General features: G+C 32.4%; 2 protein-coding genes across 5 annotated transcripts; both read right to left on the reverse strand.

The window, feature by feature from the left end:
- Positions 1-85: 85 nt before the first annotated feature.
- On the reverse strand, positions 86-4222 carry LOC101213998 (carbonic anhydrase 2). 2 transcript variants are annotated; one of them, XM_011653977.2, is made up of 10 exons: positions 3969-4222; positions 2171-2232; positions 1936-2082; positions 1724-1772; positions 1490-1606; positions 1336-1389; positions 1159-1244; positions 845-950; positions 573-731; positions 86-272 (listed from the first exon to the last, which is right to left on the reverse strand). In XM_011653977.2, exons 1-10 carry the CDS (start codon positions 4173-4175, stop codon positions 234-236), a joined length of 1026 nt encoding a protein of 341 aa, XP_011652279.1. In that variant the 5' UTR covers positions 4176-4222; the 3' UTR covers positions 86-233. The 2 variants fall into 2 exon arrangements, with proteins under 2 accessions (XP_011652279.1, XP_004141091.2); XM_004141043.3 differs by having other exon boundaries at positions 538-731; positions 3969-4221.
- Positions 4223-8016: 3794 nt separating this feature from the next.
- On the reverse strand, positions 8017-13147 carry LOC101214241 (phosphoglucan phosphatase LSF1, chloroplastic). Of its 3 annotated transcripts, none has more exons than XM_004141044.3 (10): positions 12796-13147; positions 12407-12513; positions 11732-12191; positions 11496-11567; positions 10754-10875; positions 10306-10521; positions 9612-9717; positions 9408-9520; positions 8860-9004; positions 8017-8317 (listed from the first exon to the last, which is right to left on the reverse strand). In XM_004141044.3, the coding sequence occupies exons 1-10, from the start codon at positions 13102-13104 to the stop codon at positions 8198-8200; spliced, it is 1770 nt and encodes a 589-aa protein (XP_004141092.1). In that variant the 5' UTR covers positions 13105-13147; the 3' UTR covers positions 8017-8197. The 3 variants fall into 3 exon arrangements, with proteins under 3 accessions (XP_004141092.1, XP_031739384.1, XP_031739385.1); XM_031883524.1 differs by having other exon boundaries at positions 11732-12207; positions 12796-13145; XM_031883525.1 differs by lacking the exon at positions 12796-13147 and having other exon boundaries at positions 11732-12207; positions 12407-12789.
- Positions 13148-13791: the final 644 nt, after the last annotated feature.

Genomic DNA, 13791 nt, shown 5'->3' on the forward strand with positions numbered 1-13791 from the left:
TCTTATATGCTCTTAAACGAAATCTAACATTTTGAATGCAATTCGAAGCAATAGAAAGGAAAGAGAGGAAATGGAACTCCTAGAATACGGGTGAATCTGAAACGGGTTTCAATCAAATTGAAGGGTAGATTCAATCCTCAGGAAGAAAAGAAACAGCCTTATTTCAACATAACCAAAGAGTGTGTTATTAAAAAGAAGTCTCATCTTTACAGGATTGACTTCTTAACATGTCCCTAGAGCTTCCAGTGCAGAATGGTGGCCACATCCTTTACCTAACAAAGAAAGAGTAGCATTTTTGGTAGAGAGTAAAAAGGTGAAAAGTAAAAAGCAAAAGAAAGAAAAAGAAAAAGAAAAAGAAGTTTTAAAATTCTGCATCATTCTCATTGAAAGAAATGACAGAAAAGGGAGAAGAAAAGGTAACCTTTTAGAACTGGAGTTTCTAATGAACTCCATCTCATATTTATTGTCAATTTATATACTAGAAAAGGCGATTACACAAAGAAAGTACATCACATGAAGAAAATCAGTGAGAAAAACCAGATCGATCCGCCGGTAATAGATGGAGTTCATACAGACAAAGGCTTAGTAACGTTGAATTCGAGTCCCCAGAGCTCGAAAGTTCCGTTAATGAAGTCGTAGTGACCACCCTTGAGGCCAAGAGTTCCATTCACCAAACCATCCCTAACAAATGGATAGGTTAGCAGATTCCCAAGTGATACAGCAACTGCTTCCTGCATTTTCCAATAAATGAAAGAAACAAATGTTAATAACAGAAATCCCATTTGTTCACTTTCTTATTCTCTATTTGAATATGAAGTGCCAAAATTGCTTTTATTTTATTTACCTTTTCACAGTGTGTACAAAGTTCCCCAAGGTCTGCACCACCATGGGCTGAATTGACCTTGGCCTTAGCAGGCAAACCAACTTTCACCCATTCTTCAATGAAATCACTGTTTTCAATCACAGATGTGAGTTCTAATCAGTTTATTACCAATTTTAGAGCAACGTTATGTTTGGATAAGCTACTTTTATGTTTTATAAAGTTTCTTTTGGTTGTTCTTGTTTAGTATATTTTCAAATATAGCACTGTTTTGTGAATAAAGTCACTATTCATCCTAAATTATAGGTTTTGAGAATATGGAGAAGAAGAAGGCTTACGTTGAGTACTTTCCATCATATGGGAAAGTCATAAGCCCCTTAATACCACCACAGGCACTGTGACCAATCACAACAATGTATTGCACCTACAACACCAACACCAAAACCAAATCATTCATCACTAAATCTATATTATGAATTAAAAAATAGCATATTTGAAGTTGTTTATAATAATACCTTGAGATGAAGAACAGCATATTCAATGGCAGATCCAGTTCCTGAATATTTGTCCTGTTTTAAACGAAAAGAAACAGCCCAAGATTCATATTTAAACACATACAACATGGAAGAAAAAATTATTAATTAATTTGAAGTAAAACTAAAACAAAACCTGATCATAAGGAGGAACCAAATTGGCAACATTTCTGACCACAAAAGCCTCCCCAGGTTGGAAATCAAGAACATGTGATGGGCACACTCTTGAATCAGAGCAAGCAAACACCATAAACTGCATTTTCCATGACATTATAAAATTAAATTCAGTTCTAAATGATCACCCTTCTTCAATTAACTCATACCATACCAAATGAAAAATGTCCCAATAAAAAAAAAGAGTGATAAATACCTTGGGGCTTTGGCCTTTTGCAAGTTCACCATACAACTCTGGGTTCTTGCTGGAAAACAAAGAGAGAAGTCACCAAATGAGACCGAAGTATGATTCGGTTTTGAAAACTACAGTCAAATGACTAGTAAAAATCGATTTGTTTGGGAGAACACATATATAGAAGTAAGTAATTAAATAAACATGTCTACTAAAAGGGAAATTGAAGGATTTACTCATATTTCTCCTTCTTGAAGTGAATGAAACCAGTTTTGATTCTCTCAACAGGATCAAAGGCTGGCTTTTCTCCATCTGCAGTTTTTAGTTCTGCTGTTATTTGTGCCACTTTTGATGTTGCTGTTGCCTTCAAATCTCCCTTTTCTCTACACCCACCAATAAATACACAAAATAAAATAAATAAGGTATAATTAAAAGTACTTAAATAAAAAAAATATATTGAATTCAAGGTACCTGAGGAGCTTCTCCAAAGCTTCAATGGCTTCCTCATATGAACCATTCGCCATATCTTCTGTCTACAAGATTCAATTTCCCCAATAAAAAACTTAGCAACAAACAAGAAGTATATATATACACATACATATACATATACATATTCATATATAATGATATTGACTAGAAGAAAACATATTTTTGGTATGTGGAGCAAAAAGCAAAACAAAACAAAGAAGGGGTTTATTTCTTAAACAAGCTTAATTAATTTCAACCGAGAAATAGATTAAAAACAAAATTGTTACCATACAAGCCTTTAAGTTTCAAAACTGTGAAATAAAATGTAAATTATGGAAATGTTTACTGGCAGTTTGAAATGAAGAAAGTTGTAGGGAATGAAATGAAAAACAAAAGGTTTAAGGAATTATTACATATACACATACATATTTGGTAAAATTTAGGGTTTAATTTGGTCTGAATTTCGCCAACTAACTTGATTTGTTTTTAGAAAGAAAATTAAACCAAAGAGAGAATATTAAGTTAATGTAATATGTGATTTATGGTAACCTATTGACTTATGAGCCACAAGGGAAATGGGAGAGATGGGTGAACTAAGACTGCCATGCATTACGTTATTACATGTCGGTTACTTATGAAATACAACACTCTGAATTACATGTTGCCACGTGTCCTATTGGAAAACCACTTGTAACTTGCCACGTTGGAGGAAGAAGTTGGTTTCACATGACATGCACACGTCTGTGTGTGTATATATATATATATGTGATTCAAAGACCAAAGAGAAGGAAAGTTATTGATGACATCCACCTCTCGTTTACTCACTTTACTCGTTATGACTTTTTAAAAAACAAGTGGCGTATGAAATTTCGACATTTATGTTATGATGAAAAGAAATAAACGTCTAACTTTTTCTTTAGTGTAAATTAAAGATGAACAGGAGATTTGAATCATAAATCTCTTTGTTTTCGACAAACATTGATGTCAGTTGAGTTTTAAATAAAGAATAATAAAAAGTAAAAGATTCAAATTTCTTGTTGGCAATGTTTTCGGAGTACTTGAATAAGAATATAAGATGTGATATCAAATGTAAATGCTACAAGAAATTATGTGGTCTTTATTTAGACACGTGTTCCCTTTCGTAGAATTAGGTGGAAAAGAAAAAAAGAAATAAATAAAAAGTAAAGGGAGGAGTTTGATATGAGAAAGAAATGGGATAATATTTGGAAATTAAGGGACATTTTTCAAACACACAACGTTACTTAAAATGAGTAAACAATAATAGTAATGATTAAAAGGAAATCATGTGCCTTAAAAAAAGAAAAGAAAGACTTCAAACAGTAAAGCATATTATAATTATATTCTAAAAATAGAGAAACATATATACATTTTATGCATGAATCCAAATTTAGAAGTTTAGAATGTCATAAAAGAGGACAGAAAAAGAATAAGACAATTATTCTCACTGTTTTTGCTTCCTACACCAATGTGAATCGCAATTTAATATATCTTTCTAAAATCTAAGTATCTCAAATTCATATAAGAGAACCATGCATGTCTCTACATAAATTGAATATTATATCGTGGTTTGTGAGAGAGTTTGAAAACGAAAATCTTCTGAATATAATGTTAAATCACCCATTATTTGTTGACTCATTAAACTTGAACCAAAGGATGAAGGAGGATCATATGTAAAGACATACATTGTAGCAGTCACATTGAGTATATATTAATGGGTTAAGTAGGCACATAAACAGAGAATGTAAGAGGAGATCAGATGGAAGTAAAAGAAAAAACATACCCAAGTGGGGGTGATAAGAGGGGAAGGGGCAGCAAAAACAGGTCTGTTTTGGATGAGATTGGGGAAAGAAGGAGGAGTGTTGTTATTGGAAAGCCTTGCAGAAATAGAAGAAGAACGAATGATATTAGGAGAAGGAGAAGAAGAAGAAGAAGAAGAAGAAGATTTGTTGAGAGAGAAAAGGCAGGTGTTAATGGAAGCCGTCGACATTGTGCACTATGCCTTTGTATTGGTTGCCTTTATAAATCATATTCAAATTTGTATATTTATCTATTTCCCATTTAAACTCTTTCAATTCCCTTTGGGATAATGAAAGCGAACCCACAATCAACCACAGCTTCTTCTTTCTCAGATCAGGATTGGGCGTTCCACATTTCTCTCTCATCTATTTGTTCTACACCATTTCGTTCTGCCTACGCATTGATACGATACACGAGCCCCAGATTCTACATATCCTTGTTCCATGTAGTGAGAAGATTTTAGTTAACAGTATGTTTACATACGTGGTAGTGAAGATTTGAATCTCAAGTGTGTTTAACTATTTGAGTGGTTCAACAACTCATATATGATTATTGATGCTTTAACACACTGCTGAAAGAGATTATATGTATATAATGTGTATGACTATTACAATTCCATAAGTTGAATAAGTTCTTTACAAATATGAGTGTAGAGGGAAAAAAAAAAGATTAACCCAAGTAAAAGATTAAGGCTGTTTAAAAATCATTTGAATTGATTCTGATTTTTCTTTTTAATAAAAATAAACTTGTTTTATTATAATTTCTTTTACCTCTAATCATTTTACTTAATCACAAATGAAAAGAAAAAAAAATAGAAAAAAATTTACACTTCATATAAGGCAAAATTTATTTTGTAAATGTTCTCTTTTTTTTTTATATAATTTTTAAATAAAAAATGTACTACTTTTTTTAAAAAAGTTATTTTATCTTTTTTAAAAAATTGGTGCTGAAAGGCAGGTTTTGTTTTCATAAATATTTGAGTAAAAATTCAAATGTTTTACAATAAAAAATTAAAAGATTAAATTAGTATAAAAAAAAAAGTTAAAATGGTAATGGGTGTGGTAAATTAATGGTATAAACTTCTCTTTCTAACCTGGGATGCCTTTTCTCCACATTCTCTTAATTATAATATCCCAACCTATTTTTAAGAATCTTCTTTTTCTTCTTTTCTCTTTATTTAATATATTAAGAAAGAGATATTAATAATAATAATAATAATAATGTGGCTCTTCTTATTTCACATTACTTTCATCTTATAAAAAAAAAAAAAAAAATCAATGTTTACATCATTCCTTTCTCCCTCAACTTCCGTACCATTCTTTTTCAAAATAATAATAATATTTACACCAACACTTTTAAATGTATTATTTAAATTTGATATCATTATTATTAAAGAAAAATTGTTATTAAGAATGTTGATTCCAAAATAAATGTTTTCTATATAGCAAACATTATGTTATTATTTTTGAAAACTTCACCCCTATAACTAAAATAAATGTCTCAAAATGTTTCAAAATGTTCCAAAAAGTTTTGTTTTTTTATTTTTGGTGTTTTAATTTTCAATAGGCAAGAATAGAATAGAAAGAATAATAATGACAATGTAGATAAAACGTTGGATATATATGTACCACAAAATGAGATATTGAGGCATTTGTGTGAGTGAGAAAAGGAGAGAAATGGGTAAGAAATAAGAGATTGAAGAGCTTCAAACTTTTTATAATAAAATACTTTATCCTCTCAAAAAAGAAAAAAAAGAATGGTATGGTAAACAAAGATGACAGATGTTGCATTTTTAAGCCACTTCTTATCTTCTATTGCTCTCTCTATTTTATTGTATTGGTGGACCTAAAACATCAAATCCCCCGTTCACTTCTTTCTTTCCCATATCTCACCTTTCCAAACCTTTTCCTTTTTCTATTTTCAAATATAGTTTAACCATCTACAAACATAACATTTTGAAAACATTTCTCTATCTTTATCGATTTCATTGGATCTTCCATTTTTCTTTAACTACCCAAAATGGAACGTTATGTTTGTTAAGTTTTGAGAGGCAATCATGGATTGTTATTATAAAACAATGAAAAAGTTAAAACATAAGTTGTGTTTAGGAGAGTTTTTTTCTTTCTGTTTCTTTGTGTAATTATGGAGACTATATTTTTTGTTTGTAAAAGTGGCATGAACTAGTTTATTAGATAATTAATTTTAATGCAAAACTAAAAAAATCAAATGAATACAAAACGGGAGAAAAAACTCTTAAAAACATATACTATTTATTATAATACCATTTCTATCAATATTCGGAAATGCTTGCCTTTGGATAATGGGCCGAAACATTAATTGGGCTTGAATTCGGCCTGGCGAGAAGCTCATTCAACCATAACTAGACCCAAGCAAACAGAGCCCTGACACCAAATAGATTGGGCCCGACGGCAACCCATCGGAAAAACTGCAAATCCCTCTGACATTCGGTCAATTCCGCCACCGGCGATGAGGAAAATTTCACTGACTGAGAATTGCGGTTGAGGATGGCGGCGGAATGAAGGTGGAGCACCGTGGCCATGGCGGAGACATTTATTCGTTAAGTGTCCTTAAGTGGAGAGAGAGAGAGAGAGAGAGGGTGAAAGAAAGAAAGAACGGCGGTTCCATTGATTTTTGAGAATATTTGAAAGTAATATGTAAAGGTTGGGAACAGAAATTGGGGAAAAGAGGAATTAGGATGAATGTCGACATTTTCATGACATAGTTTCGACCTTTTTCAATGAGTCGGACTGAGTAGGGGCCCAAGAGGCGGCCTTGAACGCATTCCATGGAGTAATATGGACGAATTCTTCAAATGTAATCATTAACATCCAAATTATTAGTATATATACCAATCTTATAAATAAATTTGAATATATAACAAAATTTGAATCGTAATGTAAATATCTATCTATAAAAGTTCTTATTTTCACAAATTTTTTAAAAATATTTCTACTCATTTGATTATTATACTACCAATTATAGTTACCGAATTTGTATATTTTAGGATAAAATATAGCTATAAACTTATTGTTTATTTGATTCTGTATATTTTTAAAACAAAACATTTTAATTATCAAAGTTTGAAAAATAGCAAATTACTAAAGTATTTTTTTTTTAAACTCCACTGATTATATAAACATAAATTTCAAATTTTAGGTACAAGGAGTATATTGTGTCATCTATTTTATGAATCATACACTCAATTTGGATTTATAGTTTCAACATTTAATCCTTTCAGAATTTTTTATCTATACTCCACGAAATAATTGAATTTATGCTCAAATAAATTTCCATTAAATAACAATTAATACAAAATCTATATTTTAATGGATAGCCTCAAAGCCAATGGAGTCTACACTCACTCATGTGATCAAAGAAAGTTCATAGTCTTAAATCTGATATTGAGTAAAGCATTTAGAGGGGAGAGACAATAGAAAATTCAACATACTGATATCAAAGTCTTAAATATTTTTGAGAATTCGAAAACATTAGAAGATAAGTTGAAGACATCTAAAGTGTCTAACACTTCAAAACACGGATCAATTCTTGAAACCAACGATCAATTTCTAAAATCAACATTAGCAAAATTAACAAACTAAAGATTGACTCAAGAAGATCGATAGAGAACGAATGCTTCATCCTCCAAGTGCATGTTGAAGAGGAGTAAAAGTTAGAGCACGATAAATTGTACTAATATTATTCAAAATACCAATACAAATTTGAATTCGCCCGTACCAACTAAGTTTTTTTTCGAAAATCTTGTACAATCAACTCCCAATGTTACTCAAACAAAAATGGTTCCTCCATTTACTAAACTCTTTTTTATAATATCTATGAGTGTCTAGGTCAACTTATGCGCACCTCAACTAATCTCATAGAATAATTTTCAATCAATTACTCGCTAAAATTTTCTCCAAAATCTAATCTAAATAATTTCTAAGAATGACTGCAAACCTATACAAATTTGATTGATAAAAAGAAGTATAATGTTAAAAAGAGATTAAGTAAAATTATAGACATTAAAGAGGGAGAGAGGAATCTTCCATATAGTTCATCTCTATATTACAATTGAATGTTGCATGAATTAACTATTAAGTACAAGAAACCAAAGTAAATGAAGCTTTTTCATGGAAATATTTATTTTTCTATATATGTAAATGTAGGATCATAAATATGCAAAATGTATCCAAACTACTTGGGAGTTAGTCTAATTGGACATACTGAAAATGCAACACACCGAGCTGCTTTCGCCAACATAAACCGCTCATTTTCTGTCAATGGTCTTTCAATTACCTTCACGATATTTGCATCCTTCAAAACAAATATCATCATATGAGATCCAAAGCAAATATTAAGAATCCAAGAATACATGTTTAAGTAAGGTCGTGGAGCACTTTTTTAGTAGAACTATGCTATAGACTTCAGGGATTCAGTTTCTATCAATTACAAGAATCAATTTAGTTTTTCACATGTTAACATTCTTTCAATATAGTCTTTTATTGTTGATCGATATTAAAATTGGTTGATGATAGACTCATATGTCAAAATTATGTCATATACTTGTTTATCACCATCTAATTTTAATATTTATCATCAATGAGGAAATAAATCAGATGAAATTGAAATTTTGAAACACCAACATGAGGAACCAAAATATACATGTGACAACGTTAAAGTTTACATGTTATGTTTTGAAGGAAAAGTATTAGTGTCATTCAGTTCAAATTTAAGAAGTTTCATGTACATTAAACTTCAATTTAGTCTAGGTTGTTAATGCACACATTAAACGAAACATTGATAAGGACTGACTCACAATTTTTGGGCCTAATTTATGATTTTAAAAAAGAACTTACTTTCTTTTGCGGCTGAACTGAAGGCCTAACACTGGCAGTGTCACCGATGATTATTACATTGTTGACATTCCCCCTGTCGTCTCTTTCAGCAGGTGAAGATGTTGAGTGCCTCCACTGACCATTTGTGATGTACTTATAGTAATACCTACAGGGCATCAAAAAATCAATATAGCAGCTCTTTAATCCTTTATAATCCATCAATTTTTCTTAAGCAATGACGATAATGTTCCAATATCTAAGTGCAATGTTATTTTCCATATAATGAAGAGCAAAGAGTTCCGTCAGCAACATATAAACAATGAAAATACAAATTATAGTTAGAAATTTTATATTAAAATATGAGTTTGGAAGTTTTGTTCCTTTAATAGAACAAAAGACAGATAACCTGACCTAGAGAGGCTAGGTTCAATTTAGTAGGTTACGCAATACTGTTAAAATGGCATTAAAAAATATAACAAGATTATCAACAAATATGCATCTAAGTAGACTGATGTACACGCTTATACTTTAGGTGCTATTAACTATTAAGACAATCTTTTTATACTTACTTCCCCTGAGGAAGTTTCATTTCTACTTCATATCTAGGTCCACCCTTGTGACTAGCTTTGACGGGTTCTTTCCAGTTACCAGTAAAATCTCCAACCAAATTTACATCCTCCCCCTGTACCGGACAAAAAGTTGACATGTTTTTCATCATAAATAGAATAACAAGACGATTGGCAAAGATAAACAGACTGATTCCACAATTTTACCTCTTGTCCATTCCATACGAAGGTGACGGCATGAGTGGGAGGTCCATCATGCCTTCCATTTTCCACCATTGCAATGAGATCCCAGGTAGCCCAAGCGATAGCAGGCCTGCAAAGGGATTTTGAGAAAGTACAATAAATATTTTTAAAAAATATAATATAATGAAGTATATGCACCATGAATGTTTGACTCTGCTTCTGATTAGCAGAGACATTGAGAAAATTGGGGAAGGTAAACTTTATAAATAAACAAACATCTTGTAAAAGGAAAAAGAAAAAAGAAAAGCTACTTGATGATATAAGCTAAGTGAGAACTTGAAAAAAGTTTAGTTCGTCAAGATAACGTGCTGGTGTATCCACAGGGTAATCTGATATTTATTATCCATTTTAAATATGATTGAGTTCTACCAAAAAAATGACTATCAACGAAGTTTCTGTTCTTACTTACATACAAAAGGATCTTCCCTACATTTAACTAATCTGGAAACCATGTGCAGTTGTATACGAAAATAACATTTGATTTTCGTAACTTGTATTTATACATGCATGCAAACATTATGCAACTTCTATACAAGCAATGGGCAATCATGTTAGTTCTTCCAATTTATATGGAATGCCACTCGTACCATACAATAAGAGATTTGGAATTATTATGTGCATTGATACGTGCAGACTGTGAAGTGGTATAGAGAAGAACCTGTCAGGTTTGCAGGAATGCAAACTTGTGATAAAATTATAAGCTGCATGAAGAGAAGTATCGGTCATCCAGTGTAGATATGCAATCACACTGGCTGGAGATCGATCAAAACCAGAGGTACAAGTTATAAAAACTCGATGGTTCTTTTTTAACAGTCGTAGAAGTAGACCCACACAGAATGGTAGTTTTTTCCTCAAATCATAAGAATCTCCTTCTCTGAAAGAAAAGAAAAGTACTCAAATCAGTCATATAGTTATGAGATCAACATATTTGAAACTGAGAACGAGAAATTTAAAAGTACTGCTAATAACAAACCAAAGTTTTGGTCTTCATTTTTGTTCAGTCATCAAATTTCTTGAATGAAAGTTTACGAACATAAAAGTGATAGTGATAGCACCATGACCAATCTCTCAACTTGAGCTGGATATGATGCAAAATCTTTATTCACCTGATAGGATAGCTGATCATTAGAATATCAAATTTTAGGCACGACTCATTGATTAACTTGGCATTAATCCCCCAGTTTTCTGCCTCAGTTGCACTTTGAAAATTCAGTACAGCGGTGACTCCCTGTAGTGAAAGTTTGAAAGAAGTGTAACCAAGATGAACTAAGAACCGAGCAGATGGGCATGAGGAAAAGAAAATGTCAAACAGAAGAAAGATACTAATGTCAGCTTCAACTTTTTAAAACCCAGTAGGACAGAACAGAAATGTGTTTGCATCCTAGAAACCCTACGTAAATGCTTCCAAAAGCAGGCCAAGTTGTATTCAACCCAGTATACAAGAAGATACAGAACAATGAAAACCTAAAAATGAGTCTCAACTATCAAATTTTGACTTGAGAACCATCAGCTGTGACTCAAAGTACTAGTGATCAATGTAAACTTAGGTAAATGCATCAATGTACTAGTGATATTCTCCTCTATAAACCCAGGTAGATTTTTCTGTTGTCGAATACGAAGTAAACTTAGGGATTGATAGTATATGTTTACTAGAGTGTCATATGTCGATTTAAAGTACATATTTTAAAAAATGTCTTGAGAATAATGCTGGAAGATTATCCTGCAATACAGGTAAAAATTACTGAACTCCAGTAAAAGGTGCCTAATGGTTAGCGTAAGCAGCATGAAGCATGCATTGTTGATGGTCATATTTACTGTTTAATAAACCAACATTGAAAAGACACAAACCACGTTATTTGACAAAGCCTCAACATCTGCTTCCGTCTGTATACATGACCCCACATAGATTTGCTCCGTGATCTATCAGCACAGCAAGTTTAGAACAGAAGATTAGCGCCATGCTATATAAAGCATGTGGGTGGGTAGGTGGTGAGTACACTTACCGGTGTACTGACAAATTATTGATTCAAATATGTCGCTGCAAATAATCAACATAAATACCAAATTCCACCATGAAAACCTACCTTACTATAGCTCATACCACGAGAGTGATCATAATATAGCTCCCCTTTAGACCGTTCTAATGCCTTGACATATTCATCTAGGGGGAAGCTCCCATGAGCCCATTCTCCATCTCCAGGCTCATCTTCAGTAAATATACCAACAAGTTGGCCGATTTGAGGTGTGAGAATGTTTCTCTGTATGTGTGATTTTACATCTTCATTTTGATCTCTAAGAAGTTTCCAACCTTCTGATGTTAAAAAATTAGAGGAGAAAGCCGCAAAGCCAGAGTTCCCACTGCTTTCATCAGATGTTTGTAGATTTGATGCCAAAATTTCTTTCTTCCAAGTAGCAATAGGCACTCGACCTCTATTAAATAAAATATCTAAATCGTTTGAAAGTAGAAGTTGTTGAACAGGAAAAGGAGAAAAAGGTCTTTCAAGAACCAGGCTAAAAGATCCTGTTTTCTCCTTCAGCATCATCCTGAAGAAACCAAATACTGAAAATAAAACAAACATAAAAAAAAAAATGATGAATGGGAAAAATCTCCAAAATCAAATCATAGAAAATTCAATCTACTTTTAAGCCCCAGATGTTTACTTCATACATCTCCATTATCCTAGTTTAAATCTTTACTAACTTAGAAATATATCTACACCCAATTCATGTAGACCCTCTTTCAAGTAAATGGTGCATACTGTGTATCACCAAAGTCTTTAATCTCAATGAGATTGACGCCTGATGAATCGCTTGCCTTCTTTAAAGTGTCCCCCACCATGATTATTCTTGACTTCTCAGCATTACCCTAAAAACATCGTAGATGATGCAGACAAATAACTGGTTAAATTATCAACGCATCACCAAAGAATTTTAACAATATATAATAAATAACAAAAGACAAAAGCAATCCAACACATTTCATTTACACAATAGATCTTGAGGTAAATAGTACTTACAAGTTCTAAGGCCCTAACAAACTCTATTCCAGTTCTTAATCTAAAGTTTCTGTTGTGTTAAATGTCAATAATTCAATTTATTTGAAAGAAGGAGTCATTCCAAACCACAACTACGAAAAGAAATTTAATACCCCTTTCTTAAGCGAGTGAACGAAGATTCTTCCATCAACGGAAATCGCAAACCGAATGCCGAGCGGTTTCTCAAGAGTAACCATGTATTCATTGAGATTCATCTTAAAAGAGGAAGAAGAAGTATCCGACATGGCGAAAACCTTAACAAGTCGACCATTGAATGAAGCTCTCGGTCTCGGACCATCCCTAACACCTCCATTTCCAAAGCATAAATCTCTTCCCCAAAACGACGACGATTTACTTCCTCTCAACAATGGCGAAGATGAATAATCAATAATCCTCACACAAGGAAGCTGCAGAACCGCCATTTCCGAACTCAGATTAACAAATGCAAATTACAAAACTACACACAGAAATTCGAAAATTTTGTATATATAAAAAAAAAAAAAAAGATATCTAATATCCCACGGCTTACGTGGACATAGGTGGGTCCCATTACACGAGGATATTTATTAGACATGAATATTTTCCTTTTTTTTAATGTTCGTATGCGAGAGCGACCATTAGATTCGGGTGAGGTGCTTATTATATTAGCCAATATAATGGTCAGCAAAAGGGTATGTGAGTCATTTCGTCTCTATAATGAAACGTGGGCTTCTTTGAGCGGTGTTAATTAAGAAATGTGTATTCCGAGAAGTAGAGAAACCAAAAGCAAGAGGCGCCAAGAGCATTTCGTGATGAACTGACACGCGTCGTGGTTTGATTCGTAAGAAATGGACGGTTTGTGATTGTTGGGGAGGCCAATCACCCTCACCAACGATCAGATTTGCGAGGTTCTTTGGGTTTTAGATGTGTGTGGATGATTTTTATTTCTTATGTCTCAACTCTCAACTTGTATTTGAGATTTATAACTCACCCTTTTTCTTTTTGTATTTTTTAAAAACAATTGTTACCAAAATTAAATGTGCTTTTCAATTTCTTTAATATCTTTCAAATATAATTTTCTTGGCTTATTCTCACTTATACTACTTTCTTCTCCTTCCAATTTTTCATTA

Source organism: Cucumis sativus, chromosome 3, assembly GCF_000004075.3.
Source record: "Cucumis sativus cultivar 9930 chromosome 3, Cucumber_9930_V3, whole genome shotgun sequence".
Taxonomy (NCBI): domain Eukaryota; kingdom Viridiplantae; phylum Streptophyta; class Magnoliopsida; order Cucurbitales; family Cucurbitaceae; genus Cucumis; species Cucumis sativus.

What these genes read in the sequence shown, in the direction of transcription:
- LOC101213998 (XM_011653977.2), bottom strand. Translation starts at nt 4,175, where the DNA reads ATGTCGACGGCTTCCATTAACACCTGCCTTTTCTCTCTCAACAAATCT. An exon ending in TTCAAGAAGGAGAAATATGA is followed by an intron (nt 1,773 to 1,935) that starts GTAAATCCTTCA and finishes TTTGTTTTCCAG; the next exon opens with CAAGAACCCAGAGTTGTATG. An exon ending in TTTGTACACACTGTGAAAAG is followed by an intron (nt 732 to 844) that starts GTAAATAAAATA and finishes TGGAAAATGCAG; the next exon opens with GAAGCAGTTGCTGTATCACT.
- LOC101214241 (XM_004141044.3), bottom strand. Translation starts at nt 13,104, where the DNA reads ATGGCGGTTCTGCAGCTTCCTTGTGTGAGGATTATTGATTATTCATCT. An exon ending in GTGGTATGAGCTATAGTAAG is followed by an intron (nt 11,568 to 11,731) that starts GTAGGTTTTCAT and finishes CTGTGCTGATAG; the next exon opens with ATCACGGAGCAAATCTATGT. An exon ending in CATTCCTGCAAACCTGACAG is followed by an intron (nt 9,718 to 10,305) that starts GTTCTTCTCTAT and finishes ATCCCTTTGCAG; the next exon opens with GCCTGCTATCGCTTGGGCTA.